This window comes from Ylistrum balloti, unplaced genomic scaffold, assembly GCF_031769215.1.
Source record: "Ylistrum balloti isolate Yb309-2 unplaced genomic scaffold, AGI_CSIRO_Ybal_v1 Utg370744, whole genome shotgun sequence".
In the NCBI taxonomy this organism is placed as follows: domain Eukaryota; kingdom Metazoa; phylum Mollusca; class Bivalvia; order Pectinida; family Pectinidae; genus Ylistrum; species Ylistrum balloti.
The window spans coordinates 642,310-661,755 of NW_026782438.1; the positions used below are offsets into that span (position 1 = coordinate 642,310).

Here is a 19,446-nt window from a genome sequence, read left to right on the forward strand (position 1 = left end):
TGATTGTATAAGTAAAGGCATTTAGGGCAATATATACATATATATATCATGTATGGTCATTAACTATATTTTATATATATATATATATATATATATATATATATATAAAGGTTATATTTCCTTCTGTCTAATCGCTGGTATTTTCTGCTTGTCGACATTAGAGATCTATCTTGAAATTTTAATGCACTCCTACACTCCGTTGTGTTAATCAGTTTTAAACAGTTATAACACAATTGACGTATGAGAAAAATCTCAGGCTTCATTAACCGATAGTTATTTTCGATTTGCGAACGTCAGAATAAGGAAGCAAGTCTACGATGGCCGATAGCCATCTTCAAAACACTTCTATTTGTAAACATTGTTCTGTTTGAAAATTTGCCAATTAACTAGGGGAAAGTTCCTTATACTTGACACACGTATACATACCTGTATACAGGCAATATTTGTTGACTCATTTTACTTATTATCACCAATCAGTATATGGCATTCCTATGATCGCTATTTAGTCATAACTACACGAGTTTTCCGTTAGATTTTCAAGCCGTAATATTATCTTATTGAATATTAATCAATCGGTATGTTGGAAATTATAATTCATATTTTTATTTATTTATATTTTGATAATTTTGATACCATTACCCTTAGCGAATAATAGAAAGTTGAATCCGGATCTGAAAATGATCCATAAGGTATTCAGTTAACAAAACTGTACATAAGTTATGAAAGACTTTGACAAGGCATATATTACACATGTACAATACACATACCATACACATTCATTTATTTATTTTACACATGTACTCTGACCATTGATCGAAATGATCAAGACACAAGCAAAATGATTATATTTTGATGACGTTTCACTACCTCTGTAGGGAGAGGGGGTGCTATATGTCTGTCTGAAAATGGAACTAGTTGGTTGCTACAAGAATATTCTGTCCGTAACACTTTGTTGCCACACGTTAAGACCTGTGTTTGACTGTTTGTCAGTCAGTCTGTCTGTCTGTCTGATAAAATGGAACGAATAAGTTGTGAAAAGAACGTTGTTTGCCTGTAACACTTTGTTAACACATGTAATGATTTTCCGCATTTTTCATTTTATTTTTTATTTTTTGTTAAGTAGTGATGATTTCATTTTGTGATACACATAAGGCAGGCTTCCATATTTATCAAATCATATTGATTCTAATCATAACAAATTGTTGATCCTTGTGTTATTCTGCTCTAAATAAAGAACTCATACTATGAATAGGACCATTTTTATAAAGACAAATCTGAAATTTAGTACTAGGATGTTTGTAAGAAAAATGAGATTATGTTTCATCAAATGACTTCAATCTGATAAGAATATGACATATGCTTACGTTTCAAATAACAAATAAATAAATAGATAGATTAATAGATAAATCAATAAATAAATTGATTATAATGTGCGAATATCTATCATGGTATCAATATCATCAATTATTGCCTATTAAATGGCATTTATATTAATTTTAAATATAATTATCAACTTCCAAAATAATCTGGCTCTTTCTTCTTCGATAACATAGGCAGTAACTTGTATATTCTTCTCCACATGGCATTAAGCTTTCCTTTCTCCACCTTCTCTGGTTCATACCACGATATTTCCCCAGAGTCTATTACGGAGGACAGTGTTCTGACACTAAATCCACTGGTACTAGGTGTAGCGCATCTGTTTATATTTTGCATATTAAATGGGTCCCTATAGGATTCCCAGTCTTTCTGCCAGATCTGTGAATACAAAAGAAACACGATGATATATATTAGGTTTTTAGAGCAAAAATACATCCTACGCCAAACACTTTGAAATTTCTTCTTCTCCAGACATGAAAATTTAATATTGATCACAGTTATTTTGTTTCCAAACTCAAACTTATTTTTTGAGATTTTGGTGCAGTTGTAATGTTAAATCCAGTAACATGCGTTGAGGGATTAAAATGTCATTCAATTTGGTACGATTTACGTTTGTAGTTAATTCTTTAGTATATTTGATCTGCAACACAAATACTAAAAATCTAAAAGACTGAAGACAATAGATATCTAATAAAAATGTGATACATGAATAGTGACATGACCTTATTCTCAAACCCCGTATTATAACACTTACTGGCGTCGCTCGGAAGTCCGTCACACCTGTATTTCTGTGATCTATCCACTGTACAAATTTCTTACGATCCTGCAAAATATCGACATAATTTTAATTTTAATTAACTATAAGTGAAAAACAAAATGTGACGCTGCCACATTCAAACGTAATCTTTGATGGTTCGACTGTGGAAGAAGAATGAGCTACATATCATAAATGTGTGGTTTAGTTTGACTGAAAATCTGTTTTTTGAACTTAACTCAATGTACCCTTCATATAGTTGTGGATTTATTCAAGTGTTTGCTTATAATGCTGGTTTTTCTTTTCACTTATTGCTGAACACTTTATTCAAGTTTAACATTGAAGTACTAGAGCAATAATTTAACATTTGTGTCTTTTGTACAGTCAACAGTCAAAATATACACATACATTTGGTGTCCTCTTCTGAAGTTATCAAAAATAAAAAATTATGAAACTGTTTGAAATAAAATGTAAGCACAACTCCCAATCCAGGTTTCAATATACATTCGTCCTTGAATGGCGAAACAGCTGTAAGATGCAGTTTTATACTTCATTTGGTCATACTTAATTCTAAATTTTCTTGAAGTTCTTTTTTGCCTCTTTTACCTAATCGTTCTTAGCAAGATTATGGAATTGATATGTCATAGTTTATTCGACATTCAAGGGCCTGTTTCCATTATCACGATTCTCGTGTAAAAATTGACGGACAAACATGGGCTTGACAGATGCAAATTGATGAAAATGATGAGGAAGTTTTGCTATCTTCATAGTGATATCATTGACAAATATTTAATTTCTTTGTGGGATATAAAGCTGGATGTGATTGATGCTCTTTACTTATCTTGTTCCTTTGTTGGATACTTTCATTTGAGAACGTGACATTACGTCCATGGATTATGATTATGTTGACATGTTGGTATTGTCATGTTATTTATTGAAATAGAGACAAGCAAGTCAATACAATATTTTAATACAAACTTAAGAGTAGTTTGCAATAGTTTCAAATAATGAATTAAACTCATCATACAGCTATTTTGTCCTCGTACTCGTCGGTGAATAAAGATTTTTAAAACCTGAAAGGGGACTGTACAAAATCCAACATGAGCGAAAGAAATATCAAGATAGGAAGATTTACTTGCCTCATATCTCAGTAAATTTCGAAACTTTCATATGTTTGATGATTTACAAATAAATGCATCATACAGCTATTTCGTGCTTCTAGGGTTTGTCAGTGATGTAAGGACTAACAATTTGAAATCTATGAGAAGAGTGATAAAAATACACTTAATGTACTGAATTATTGGCTAATGAGCCTTCCTTTCTAGCTGTTGACATTTCTGTCGCTCATTAGCCAATAATTCAGTACCTTTCGGAACCGTGTCACTGTTCAAATCAATTAAAACATGCCACGCAGGTTACGGCAAACATCAGCCGGCAATGTCTACCACAATCTGTAAAACGGTACAGAAGACACACAAGTGAATAATAACCTTTTCATACAAACTTAGAACTGGATAGAGTAGTACTAAATAATGAATTATAATATGTTATACAGCTATTTCGTCTTTTTAGGACTCGTCAATGATGCTGAAGGTCTATATTCTTAAGTTCGGTTACAATTGTTGATAATGATGATGCTCTAACGAAACCATCATTTAAAAAGTTGAGAAAAATGTGTAACAACAGATACAGTTTTTAACGGTTTAAGCATCTTCAATTTCATTTCCTCATGAAAAATAGGAGATAAAGAGGACATTTTGAGACTTAACTTCCTTATTGATATTCAGTGTAATAGGATGCAAGTGCTTCATGACATGCACTTAATGCTACTTATGTATAAATCAAGGACACAATTAACGTGCTAGTTTCATCAACTATTTACGATATGTCTATTTACTTATAAACCATATGTTTATTTAGCTAGTAAATATAAAAGAACAAGTGTTTGTCAGTTTGATACTTTTTTATCAATAAAGGCTACTGTAATATCGTTAAAGTGGATGAATATAGCCCATTAGATACATATTTATTCTATTTTACAGTGTGTGACTTCGTTAGATAAAAGAAAAAAGAAGAGATTATAAACAATAACTCCTATGAAAATTAGATGTTTTACCGTACGTTTTAAAGTACTTCACATATGCTTTTAGTATTTAAAAGCACGTAAATATCACCATATTCAGAAACAATCATTATTCTGGTGCATAGATTTAAATGTGAACACAAGAAAAGGCTATACAATACACTATATAAAATTTATTTCATGAAATAAATACATTTGTGTTAGATGGTTACTTTATATATATATGTATAATTGTCATAATCCTACAGATGTTCTTCACATTATAATGTTATGTAAGTTGGCTCTTGCATGATTTTGTTATTTGGAATAAGATCTTGAACTCTGACCACCTGGTGACCATCTGTTACCCTATGTAGTTTGTATCTCTTGTTATTTGGATGTTATGTGTGCGCACGTGTTAGCTAGAGGGCCGTGTAGGGCAACTCGCTATGCGGTCACGGTTTTAGCTTGACCAGTCAGAGGGGCTGTTCACGTGACCAGCGGCAGTAGCCGTGATGCTAGGCGGTCAGGGCCTGGATTGACCAATCAGCGAGACCGCACCTCTTCGTGATTTTGACCGCTTCATATCTTCATCACTCCTCATAATTTTTCTGCTGCTGTGATTACGTTTAATATCTTTCGAAGTCCCACCCATACCACACTCCCACATTTTGTCTTGAGCCAGCTTATATATCCATGTTTTTTTATGGTTGTATGCCGATAATTTGTACCCCATCTTTTTTGTTGTACAAATAGACTGAAGTTAATGTCATTCAGATCTATATTTTATATAACAAAAGTGATTGATATTATGGTTGTATTTGAAATGTTCCTGTCATTTAATAAATGACCATTTGACAACATTTCTTTCCCCTGTTGTTTTTTGTTTATAAGATATGTACAACAAATAACAAGCGGCAGTCTCTGAGCTATACTATTCATTACAATACAATATAAATCACATGTCGTTATAAGTGGATTACATTGTATTTTGTAAAGATTTTTTCACTTGTAGAGCAAACTACAACAAACTGGGAAAACAGATAAAAAATTATATCAATAATTCCCTATGGTTTCTAGATGGTCATAAATTCACAAGTTTATCCCATCTATTGAATAAAAGATTAATGCCTACCATTGACGGTATGTAGAATATATTTATCTAACCGTGTAAAATATACAGCAAAAAAACCTTGGTGAATATGTATCAATTACGCCCTACAGTTTCTCGACTAACAAATTGATCATATGAATGAAATAAAAGATTCATACATACCATTGACGGTAATCGCCGAATAGCAGACTTAGGCACAGTTATTTCAATATCAGAAAACTCAGGTTCTTCGCTTATTTCTTCATGAACTTCTAACTCCATCACAAACGATTCCTTTCTGGCCAACTGCGCTTTTCGTTCCATTCTTTTCTTTCTGATCTTTAAGATCTTTGGAATATCATCGAAAGGTTCTTCCTTTTCAGCAAACCTCTTTTTAAGGAATCTCCAGTAGTATCTTGCTGTGTCCTGAATTGCTTCTGCGTCTTGCAATGGGTTGATTTTTTTCTTGCTTGCGTACATAAACCACTTCAGAAATGATACAATGCCAAAAACGAAGACGAGGATGACCGCAAGACCGACAATGACCCCAACAGCGATCTGTCCACCCATGTCTGTAACGGGGTCTGTGAATGTAAGTTATAGTAAAAGAATGTACAAGCTTTTTGAATACAAAACACTGAACTACATAAGGCTATAGAAGATTACATAAGATGTGACATAAGTGCGAAATAATATATGTGTAAGTGATTGTAACATTTAAATGTATATTCGATTAAACAATATGTAAGTGCTTAGCTGGACGTAAACAACAGTTCAGAAGTACATAATCGGAACACTTATCCGCATTATATAATAATACATTAATACAATGAGACAACTAACAAAACAAATATGTTTTCTGATTGGTTGGGAACGTGTAAACCAGATAAATACTCTTAATTGTACTACAACCTGAAACATTAGATAACATTTTTTCCTTCCTGTTGATATCATCAATTATCCCACAGAGTAGAGTTTTGAAATTACGTTAATGATTTACTTAAGGTATAACGAGTCGGTTATTGGGGTACAAAATGCTTGAAATAATTTATCAAATTGAGAAACTTTTGAAGATGACATTTTACTGAATATACTGATGCTTATCTGATTAGGGATTAAAGAACAAGGATGTACCAAACCGTATGACGACATGATGCATGAGTAGACTCATATTTTGTTTCCTGACTCTTTAAGTACACGTACAATTAAAGTAGGTAAACCTCTTAAACATATCACAGTATATATGTCACATCCACTGCGTGTTTCCGATTGTCAGCGAACCCTAGACTATGCCTCATAATTACTCCACACCTATATCCATACACTTTTTAGACCTAGTAAAAGGACATACCAGTAATTGTATCTTTATAAAAATGAATTGTCATTTTTTGAGTTTGGAAAATAAGAATTAATTTCGGGCCTTAAATTAATAAAGTAAATTTCGTTACAATATTATATGTAATAACAATATATGTTAAACTCTGGCACACTTACGAAAGGTAATTCAAATCTGGGACCATTGGATCAACAACGTAAATGTATATGACGAATTATGTTAATTTCTTGATAATCTGGACATTGTACTACAATTTTTGACTGGTGCCCTGTCAAATTATCGAACTCACGATCTACGGGAACAAACAGGTATATGTTCAATATTTTGTTTTAAATTCTATATTTAAGCTATTTATCAATGATATGACAATGTAACCTTTATAAGAATATCTGAGCTGTCTTGTGAACAAAATGAATGAATTTTCTCTTATAACTGACATTAAAGTAAATCTGATTCAACTCACCGTTGTTAACAAACAACAGGTATCTTCCGGGTGAGGATACGTTGTACGGTGTCTGTCCAGATTGACATATTTCCGGGTATTGTGTTAGATAAACAAGTCTCTTTTGTGTCTCCAATACCTTAAACAGTTAACAAAAAAATAATTTCATTAATCACTTGTATCGAACCAAACTTCTAAGGTATAATAATGAAAAGCAAATGAAACCGACAATATAATTGATCCTTTTTCTTTGATATGGAGATTGGTGTGAATTGTAAAAAGAACAAAAAAGGATTATGATTAAGTAGAACAGTCATGCCTACAACTGAATCTAATAGCATTATCAGAATTAACTTTAATTGATTGTTGAGATAGAAAAAGTCACAACGGCCTATTACACATTTTGCATATGTAGGAAATCGGATTGCTATTTTGATATAAAACTAAGACGAATTTCCTATGTTTGTTTTTTAATGTCGAACCTAAATAATGTTTCAGGGAGAAAAAATCGCCATCAAGTTTGAAATAGCTCCTTTGGAAAACATTTTTGGCAAAGTGGTCTTGATTTTGTTTTCAAAAAGTGATAAGGTATGCTCCGGAAGGTTTCTTTTCAGCTTTTCGATGTCAAAAGAATAGAAGTTCGTATGTTTCTCCCACTGGTTGTGTTATAAGAGCTGCTACTTCATACCGTAATATAGCATGGAATATTCATAATCATTCTCATTCCTTCCTTTCCGTTGAATATTGTTTGAAAATAAGCGTTTTTACTTTTCTGTAGTATATGAGAACTGATGTAAATTCGATTTTGTTTTTTATATTATTTTTGTGGTTCAAATATTGCCAGGAGACTTTTTTAAATGATGTGTTATAAGGGTGTGGGATACAGCCCAACGGTATTGATTGAATATAGGAAAATTCAAGAAACTTTCTGTCGTTTGTCGTGAAGTATTCCAATCTAGTATTAGCCGGGTGCACCACGTAGTAACATGAAGTCCATTTAACTACTGACTTGCCTGAGAATGATATGTAAATCCAAATCGGATTAGCTACTTAATATCGGCACTTCAATACGACTGGCCTGTAAATGATATGGGCCTGTAAGGTACTAAACATGAAGTTTGAACCAAAGAAAATAACTATGTTTTAATGAATCAAAGGAAAGTCCTATATATTTATTTATTTGGTTTTCAGTTGAGAAAATGATGCTTAAGTTTACGATATTAAGCAAGCCAAGCTTAATAAAATTTGGTCCGTATGAATAGTGAGACATAATTTTCTGAGACCCATTCTTTAGCAATAGTAAGCTTAATAAAACCAATTTAATAATATGTTACATTCACTGTTAAAATTACGGGTAAAGACTTTCCCGTATAGGGAATCATAGCTGCAGCTAACATCTTTAATTCTTTACTGCTTAATCATGAATAACATAGCTAAAATTATATACACCTTTAGCTGTTTTAAAGCTGACTATTCTGGCATTTGTTTGTAACAAGTTTTTATGTAAGAGCCGAGAGCAAATGTCAACGTTTTTAAAAGTACAAAGTACGCCGCACCAGTGGTATAAATACACATGAGTAACAACGTGTTGCTATGTGAGACTGTAATCAACTTAGGAGTCAGATGTCGTTTGAAACGGTACACCGATATTCATCCAATAGCAGGAGCAGCTTAATGTGATGCTGTTGAAGTAGGTTTGGGAATTATGACAAGTGTCTCCAGACATGAGTTCTCAAGGACGTAGACCAATTATTGTTTGTAAACATGGCAACACAGGATACATCACCCCTGTGTACCAGTTACTTAAAACCTCAACCTTATCTAAGGTCAATAAGGTACACTTGAGTTGTCAAAATATATGGTGTCGTATCTCGAATACTTATTCATTTATTTGATAGCTTGGTAAATTTGAACTTTTCACTCTTTAAATTGAAACAGGCAAGTTTGAAGTTTGAAGTTGATATCCTTTATACGGATTTCAAACCTGTTGTCCTTCAATAGCATTCTAACTTATTTCACTTCATATATATATATATATATATATATATATATATTATCAATTACCATAATTATTTTCATATATAAAGTTTAACAACATATGACCTCCCAAACCTAGGGTTTTATTGTTGTTGATAAAGAATATGTGAATATTGATATCAATGATACTGAAATAAATTCCAGAATCTTTCGATTATCGGACGATACTATACAACAATCATGGGCTGTTCATTGTATCAAATTAATATATATATATATAATATGTCTTGAATATTGATGACAAAAAAAAAAAAAAAAAAACATTTGGTGTCCTTTATGTAGTTAACATAGTCTTCATATCGGACAATGTCTGATATTTGTTTTCGTGAGTCTTATAGTGCATTCATTAAATTGATGACACAAGAATAACATTATACAAAGCTGTTGATCCGATGCAATGATGAGCATTAATATATTTGTTATGTTTGATGTATGTAAGATAAATGGTTTAAATGTACTTATCAATGAATTTGTATAACCATCATATTGTGAGGCCTTGGTATAAGTTACCAATAACAATATTTTGGTATGAGATGTGATGCTATTTCGTACCTACGGTTTGCGATGAAAGTCTATCTTATACATTGACAAGGAGTTACTATTTCTTATAAAAGTAGGAGATGAGAGACTATTTACGGTGTGTTACATTTACAGTACGAGATAATGTGAGAAAAGAAAATGAGAGTAGATTTCATATTTACGATGCAAGATGTGAGAATACATGATTTCCTAAATACGGTGTGAGATGTGAGGCTTTACTGATATTTACGATATGGTAGACTGTTTTATACATACGGTATTAAATATGGTATGGAATATAAGACTTTTCCAGGCAGATACTTACGAAGCATGAGAACCTGTAGGTTGTTGGCTCATTTACAGAAGAATCATTGTTGAGTACATTAAGATAAGTATATGATCCTTCGTTTAAACTGTACATGCATGTATACTGTCCATTTGCTGCAAAGATAAATAAATAAATAAAAACATCATAATTCATCATTCCTGTTTTCTATGAATCTTTGTTAAAAGAGAACTCGAAATCCTTTAAAAAAAAAGGCATGCTTTTACTTTAATTCAATAAGTTTGTAACATTTTGGCGAAATAATTGTGTTCGTCATTTACTGAATAAATTATTAGCTCACCTGGTTCGAAAGACAACTGGTCTAAAGTCTTGGGGGAAGGGAACTCAATTAAACAGTAAGTCCCCTACCCACACACACAGATACACACACAACAGAATAACCCCAACCCACCTATACCCCGACCCCCTTTGGCGGAAGGAGGGATTCCTTCTATGCAGAATAGAGAAAACTCCGCACGATCCTACGACTACCGTACGAAAAATTGAATATTGCCCAAATTTCGACTAAAACACCCTTGGGTGAAAGGTTTTCAATTTTGTATAAATGTTTGGTCCTTTGTGGTGTGAGAAACACCGCCTAATACGGCAAATATTTTAAGAGTCTTTTATATCCTACTACTCCTGTAGGAATAATTAGATTTTACAAAAATCTAGTCAGAAGTCTGAAGCATTTTGGGTTGAAAGGAGCTTAATTTTGAATAAACGATGTATCTGACATCTATTGGATAGAAAGGCGACTTAATACTCTTTCATTCGAATGAATCACTTTTTGCGGTACAGTCCTATGGGCCTATTGTATTATTCAGTAAAGACCATTAGGATGATGCATCTACCTTTTGAAATAATAGTCATTACTGTTATCGATTACATAAAAATGTAATAAGATTTCCGGTATTTCCTTAACATATATATGTACGTCCAATTTGATGTTTCGCTTTTGTCAAAACAAATACTCGCCTACCGAAATAACTAGTCTGCTGTTGTTTGTACTAGTGTGCAAATAAAACTGAACAACATACATGAAAATAACGCTTGCTGGGCGCAGCTGGAATACGTAAAAGACAGTCGAGTGGTGTTTGTTTTTCCGTCTAATTTTGATCCGGTACAAGACAGATCGGAAACCAAGACATCAAATGTACTCTTTAGAACGTCAGGACACGATATAGCAGCGCTCTCTACTGAATCTGAAATAGTATTAATTCAATTCAAGTGAACTCAACTCCAGGAAATTCAGATTAATGTTAGATCAAAGATAATATTTTCAATTGGATCGGATACAGCATATACCATCTTAAGCTAATCTTAGGTTTTTATACGTTAGAAGAAGGGGTGGCACAAGTTGAACTATTTTTTGTACTACCGCTTGTGGTTATTCTGTCTTGTGTTGTGCGGTTTTAATGATATCATGGAATACAGTTGAAACATTATTAGAGGGGAAAACAATTACAAAAGTCGTAAAAAAGAAAATAACAACATGACTATAATCATTATCCGCACTTATATCAATAAACCTAGGATAAAATATGGACACGAAAAATCTAAAAAGAATAAAGGAAGTAAGATCATGTGTTCCGAAGGAGTAAACGTCTTCTGTTTCATCTACAACATCCGCCATAGCCTTGATTAGTCCAAGTATGTAATATTACATTCTCAAATAAGATCAATGTATACAACAACGGAACCATCAGACAAACTAATGAGCATCAAAACACGTCCAGTTTCATATTGCACAAAGAAACAGAATTGCTTTCAATGACATCACTATGACGAATGTAAAAAATTTCTCTATACTCGTTATCAATGTGCATCCTTTGAAACATGTGTTATGAGTTTGCCCTTCACTTGAATTAACCTTGCATAAAAATTGAAAAAAATATGCGCTGAACGTTTCCATTACGATGCCAGATGAAGTAATATTCTAAACATTCATCAAAGAAAATCATCGAATTAAATTGACCTTGACAAGAAAATGAATGCACATAACTGGAATAGGAACACTTTAATTTCATAACTGTTCTGTTGAAACTTTGCGTTCTGGTTCAACAACCGCGGGTTTGTTTTGATCTGAAGTGAGTATTAACGAGTTGTGAAGTGCCTTTAACGCAAAAGTACAGAGAAAAGATTTCCATCCTCAACGTCTAAAAATATATAGTTGATTGTGTTTGTAATTCATTATTCCATTTTTAAAATTCTTTGAGTTCAATCATCAACCAGATAAAAACAGAGCATTCATCTGTATTTCACCATTCATGAGAACACGTGTACCTCTTAGAAGTTCAATTTACATTTGTGTTTTTCTATGTTTATCGTGTTGAAATGTATAAGATAAATTTATCTTGGCTTCTTTAACAGAATGGAACAACTTACCTTTTTGAACGAAGATTTCATGGTTGCCCGTCGGATAGGAACCTACTATATTACATGTGTTATTTTCTGTGGCCACTTGACCAGTTCCAGAAAAAATGACAACCTCGCGTTGGTTTGTGGTGGAGTCGATTTCTGTAGAGAGAAGAAACATTGAGAAACAAATGTTCGTACAATGCACAGCTTTGGCAGCAATGTCCGTAGCCTGAATTTCCACTCCCACAAATACCAGACGTCAGGCATTTTGATGGACGGACAAATACCTATTACGGATCCAGTGCTAACCCCTCTATGTAGGAAATAACGTCTTGTGACGCTCAATATTTGGATACTTGCCAAATTCTTAAATCATAATAGCATTTGAGCACATCCTATTAATCTATTTAAAACCGCATATTTAAAGTTGAATCGCTGTTTCATGTCCGCAAAACATCATATATCAATCTGCTGTTTACACTATCGCCGTTGGCGAGCACTATTTATTCGAACGCCTTAACACTGTTTAAGGATTTAGGTTTTTCAGAATTTTAGACGGACAAAAATATTTTCTAATGTATATTTTAAAGTATAACCAAATGTTAAAGAAAACAATGTTTCTGTGCTTATTTACGTCATAGTGCGACGTGAATACATTATTTATTAATGAGCCTTACATGACACAATATTCACAGGATTCGCAAACAACACTGGGAGGTAGGAGGTGATACACAGCAGGAGGTTGAAACGGATGAAGTTTTACTCTTCAGTTTTATATTTCAGACAGATAATCAACATTAAACTTTATTAAAATATCAATGAAGTAAATATCAGCGCGAAGTGACATTACAACAGTGTGTCTATTTCGCAAATTCAGATAGTAACAATTCAGGCTCGTAACATCAGAAATTGATGTATCTTCATATTGTAGCTTTACTTTGGTTATGTCAGAGCAACTTATTGTAACATTATTCGATTTACAACTGGATATTGAAATGTCCCATTTATAGTAATGGTGAATAGAGAACAAAGACATTATGCTATTTTTTTTCCATTTATAAACAAAGGTTACTCCAATTTATGTGAGATGGATTTTGTCTTGCTGTGGGCATATAACTAATATCCGGATATTAGCACATAGGAGAGTGTGTGAGTTAAAAAAAGCTTTCTTTATAAGTTAATCGTGGCATTAATATCACACAAAACAAATTGGTTATCACTACATGCTTAGAACACCTCAGTTCTCTCTGGCAGCATCCTACCTGATTCATACTGGACAATATACTTGTTTTCTGTGACTTTCATCATGTTGATACAGAGATACACCTCGCCGGTTACTGTCGTGAAAAACTGAACGGTTGCTCTGAAATGACATCAGAATATACATTATTGATTGTTATCAGAAACATAAATCGTGACTAAATTTCCAAGTTTGTTGTAAAAAATGTGTGCATATTCAGAATACAAACGAAATTATTCCAAATCATTCTGACGTTCTGTCGACTTTTTGATATTGTTCTGGGGTCGATGGACGTCAGAACTCTGACCCTGTTTAAAGTGGAGGAAATTAACGACCTGTGTCAGCAGTCAAACGATAATTGTGGACAGAAATCGTTAATTGTTACGTTCCCCAGATGATTTCGTGTGGAATAGAATCAAGGTAAACAAAACATGACTTTTGATAACAAAATAAGTCATCCAAAACAGGAACAGCTTGTCCCAGAGGTATTCCAATAGTCTGATGGAAAATCTTACCGCCGAACTCGACAATATTGTCAAACCAAAAATTTTATTATTTTCGCAATTTCTTCTTTTTTTCTTTTTTTTTTTCAATTTGGAGTATTTTCAAATAAATCGTTGAAGTATTATTCACATCCACATATCTTTGTGCCGTCGTTCTCTCAATACAAGAAAACGAACGTGTTCCTTAAGTTTAAAATTGACAAAGTAGTCTACAGAGTCGAAAATTCAAAAAGTCTTGTAGAATGTGTTTTTTTTTATCAAAAACTCTTTGGAGGTCCTTATACCTTTATTTTTACTTCTTAGGTCAACAGTATTGCAATAAGACCTTAACCTTGATGTGATAGTAAGAAGCTTGATAAAGGTTTGGTTAGGCAATAAGACGATCTAGCAATATAACTTTGTTCATAATGATTCTTGTAATCAGAAACCGATATAATTGCAATACTGAAGCGTGATTAGCAAGTGTTCCTTCTTTGGGAAAATTGAATAAATGTGTGGGCAGAATTGTTTCCGTTATCCAGCTAGAATAGATCTTTTTGTATGCAGCGAATGTTATGATGTATACAAAGAAAGATCAAGCTATTAGATACCATGAAACGACATACTTATCATGTAAATCTAGAGGGATTGACCCAACACTCTTGTATAATAATCCATCTTTAATTTCAAATTCGAAGAGGTTTCACAGTATTTGTGGCCATTCGTGAGAACGAACCTTAAGTATCTGTTTTTGGACAATACCTTAATCGCATCTACATTCATTTACTACAGATTTTGCCAGTAAAAGTTTGTACGCAAAGTAGCTGTATTAAATGTATTTTTGTATTGGATGTATGGTGGGAGGTTAGCATCAATACATGTCTGGTGTAAATTGTTCTTTTTAATGGTAGCATCGACTCACTTATTTCTACACTCAAATTTCATGAATTGATGTGTTGTGTCCGTACAGACAGGATACAAAAACAATCTTATATGTGCCATATCAATATTATACAAATATCAAAAACATAAAAAATATAAAAAATATTGGAAACATTGACATGATATTTGACAAAAATAATAAGTAAATACATAATTGTTTTTGAATGCGCATATAAGACTTAATACTGATTTCGCAGCAAAATACCTGGGACGGTTTGCTTTGCTAGTAAACTACCTGCCACAAAGTACGATTTTGCAAGGTTTATAAAATATCACAATTGTACTTAGTCTTTAAGTAACTTTGTGTTATTGGCTACTTACTTGCTTATATATCTGTCGCCTGTTCCATCAAATTCACATGTGTAATTTTGTGTACCTATAAGTGTAGCACTGCTGGTAAAACCTTCAATGGATGAGCTCTGGAATGTGAGCAGGCCGTTTGACGACGAATACCATTCACCTCTCACGTCTGTTGGATATGTGCATACAGCATCTGGATTGATATATCAAAAATACATGTAATGAATAATATTTTTTAGATGTTCAGACACTGTTTTTCTTTTTAATTCAGAATCATTGTAGTTCTTTGCATTATCAATTTACTTATGATCGCATCGAACAGATATCAAAATAACACAAGATTTTCTTTATAAAACTTGATATAAATGAGAACAGAAATATTTTTAGTATATGATTAAAAACAAGCGAACTCGTTACTCCTATTCGAAAAGAAATGTATTTGTATGACATCATTACTGAGATCTTGAAGTCTTGGATGTAGGCGGTTTTGATATCATGTACATTAAAACTAATTAAGTAATATATCACCACAAAACGGACAATGCAACATTTGTTGGGGATAGGTTTGCTCGTAAAGATATAGACATCCTCGATACTCATGGGGTTACGATCACTTTCGCAAATTTGAAGACACAAGCAAAGTAATTTGATAGGTCTAGACGGGCTTCCAGAGAAATAACTGGCCAACAAAAGATTGATACGCTCCATTGAAGATTACAAAGAAGCGATACCCAACTTCAAAGCCAATACAACATATCTTTATACGATCACGAGATTCGTTTTGAGTATATCAAAGTATCAAATTCGTATTGTCGTCTTATCCGTGGAATTTTCAATATTGAAATGGTACATTGATACAGAGAGCGAATGTGATGTATCTTCTGGAATACCGAGGATTAGGGTGTAAAGAAAATATTGACATATAAAAATATTTCATTTTAGACAGTGCTTTAATCAATGAAGTTTCAAATCTCTAGAACTCTGTAGACGAGTCAGCATGGATAGCAAACAAATATATCTATCTAAAGGATCAGACTTTTGAAATTTTATATCATGTATGTGATATTGATATGGTATACGGTAATGCTTTTGATGCGGAGGTTCAAGAGTTTAAGTATCCTGTCTTAATTGTCTGGATATTTGTACAATTCGTCTCATTGTATGTATATATAGTGCGTTCTAGGTATCACGTAATTAGACAGTTAACTCCTATGAACGAGTCGACATTTACTAGCAGTCTATAATTACAACCTCAAAGAATCATTTTTTGAGGATGCAGTGGTCGTTTTAATGGATAGCCATTGAAAGAATTTCCTGGATACGTGATATGGTGCCATAGGCGCGGACAGGACAAGAACAAAAAATTATTTCCTACGTCAGTGGTGTTGCAATGTAAAATGTATTTATATGATTAATACAAGATCAATAATAGATTGTAAACTGTTACCATCAAAATAGGATAGAAAAGATAGGAACTTCACGTATCGACTAATTAAGGCGATATTCACTCCTGATGAAAAGCAATATAGCATCAAATGGAAACCGACCAGCAAAGATGGTTATTAATGAGCACAACTGTTAATTTCCTAAATTATTGATGAAGGAAACTCCTATATAGAAATATTTGACTGTGTTTTACTGTTGCTAAATCATTCCATTGTGATCTACGGGAGTTAACCCAGATTTACTATAAAAGAGCACTTGGTTTCCACCAATGAATGGCACTATAGTCTGGCCATATTCTTTTAAGCTTGCTTATATACACAATTTGTTCCTTTCGATGCATAAAGCCCTTGGCGTTGGTTAGCTAAATGCTTATTTGTGAAAACAATAACAAAGCCATTTAGACAACAAAGTCAAATCTTGGTTCTGAAACAATCTTTGTATAGATCTGTAGAATGTTATTGTTAATTATGGATTATTGATCATGCAGATTATAACATAAGATTTTGATAAGTATGTGTATTGAAATATTATCGATACACACTTTATTCCTTATATGTTCTTTACATATGCATTTGCTGCAAAGTTCCGAATTAAAAAAGGAAACTATGTTCATATGTAATATGTAAGATATTGTGTACTGAATATCAAATTTGAAAAGATAAACAATCTTTTATGTAACATTAAATTTTTTAAAGTTGTAAGAGTTTGGATAGTACAACTTATCATATTTAAAACTTTCAGCTATCAATATGAACTTAAAGACACATTCACGCAACACCCAAGGAATTTGAGTTCAAATAATGACAAGTTGTTACACACACACACACACACACACACACACACACACCCTCACACACACACATATACATATATATGCTATTATTTTAACAACTGGACAGACTATCTATATGTCTGAAGGTTCCAAGTAGAAAGCAACAAACGCTTTCAACTAAAGAGAATATGTCTTCATTTTGTGTGTGAAAACAATGCTCATAACAATTGGATACTACATATAAATACGTTAATTACAATAAATATCTTTTGCTGATGTGAATATGGAAATGTAATAACCCATGCCCGATTGTTGTAACCGACATAAAGCGAGCGATCAGACATTTGTATATGATAGCAATATGATATTCAATCTCACATTAATATTAATTTTATTGGTATTTTCAAGTTTAAATATCAAAGAAAAATAAGAATAAAATGGGTGTTCGTGTTTCCTACATTTTAACTATGGGTTAAATGATTGATGGTTATTCTAGCACACCATTTTCCATATGTTTTCCATATCCAATATAGAAACGCTTACCTGTATGAAGTAAATATCTTCCAAACACCAACAGAATAATCCATCGTTCTGCCGCCATAGCAGCGCAAAACGATTAATTAGAAATACAGCACATCATATTCTACATTATCCGATATTTGTGACAAAGTTAGTGACAATAATCCATTCTTGAAACTAAAATTTGTAATGTACATAGAATATGCAATTTGTTCATCTAGCCATTCCGTTTTGTTGTAAGGCATGATAAATCAATATTGAAACACAGTTGGATGCTTGCCATATGTATAACTTATTAGATTAAACAGGTATTACTGTCTTGAACAATAAAATATGTTAATAAAAGTAAGCACCGAGAACGGATAAACGATTTGTGTGGCAAGTAGTGCTAAATGTACATGTAGTTGTAGAGAATTAACCATTTCGATCGGTGACTTGGATTGTCTTGGATTATCTCCCTTAGTTTCCGTGTCATTCATAAGGTCACCAAGCAGTAGCATAGACAAGTCATATTAGTGTAAACGTATTGAAAAAGAAATCTTTCATACTACATACTATGTTCTAGTATCCAGCTGATGATTTCTACAGTATTTATCATTAATAAGCGATGTATCATTATCCTTACCTGGGAGGGTTTGTGTTTTTGGAGATGATATCGTTTTGTGATAATGTGGTTTGATAGTGTTAATGGGAATATCATCTTACTCTTCTTAGCGGTTCTCTCGTATGTTGTTCAGTGAAATAGTCACCAGCTACTTCAATGAAACTCTGAGTCAGAATAAACTATTTCTTAAACCTAAAACAAGCAAACTTATATTACGATTGTTCAATTTGCCTGAAAAGGTACAATGTATTAACGGGCAGACAAAATCACCCTTATAAACCTTTATAAATCGTGATACGGAGGTAAAACACGAGGAGAAGATATAGAGATTAACGGACACAACGATATGCCCATCACCAACATCCTTTAATATTTGTCCAAAATATTACATACGTCACAGATACGAATGTCACGTCAGGAGAAGAAGACAGCTTTTATCTATTTTGCATAAAATATGCTGGTATTTATGTTACTGAGATGCATTCATACGTTTATGAATGTGAAGAATAATTCAATACGTGTATCAATATTTTAGATTTGGTTTCTAAATTGTCTGAATTTCACACGTTATAGATTCCTGTAGTACAATGTACTGGTCCTTAAATTCTTGCTGCAATCTATAGTTGTTTTTTTACCGTTTTTTTTCCTATCTTTTCCATATTATTTCATTATATCTATTTTCATTAGTGTGATTAAGAGAGGACTTAAAGTACGAATTTTTAAACAATATGTATCTTAGCTAGCTACGTTTCGTATGATTTTATTAAAATTAATGCGTAATATCTATCTATTTATCTCCAGAGCGCAGGCAAAGGAAAACTGAGAGGTGAAAGGA

General features: G+C 32.8%; 1 protein-coding gene across 1 annotated transcript; it reads right to left on the bottom strand.

The window, feature by feature from the left end:
* Positions 1-1,509: 1,509 nt before the first annotated feature.
* On the bottom strand, positions 1,510-18,089 carry LOC132558031 (uncharacterized). Its single transcript, XM_060222552.1, has 10 exons — positions 18,032-18,089; positions 15,292-15,463; positions 13,569-13,669; positions 12,334-12,465; positions 10,986-11,150; positions 9,946-10,061; positions 7,086-7,203; positions 5,470-5,870; positions 2,132-2,200; positions 1,510-1,755 (listed from the first exon to the last, which is right to left on the bottom strand). The coding sequence occupies exons 1-10, from the start codon at positions 18,087-18,089 to the stop codon at positions 1,510-1,512; spliced, it is 1,578 nt and encodes a 525-aa protein (XP_060078535.1).
* Positions 18,090-19,446: the final 1,357 nt, after the last annotated feature.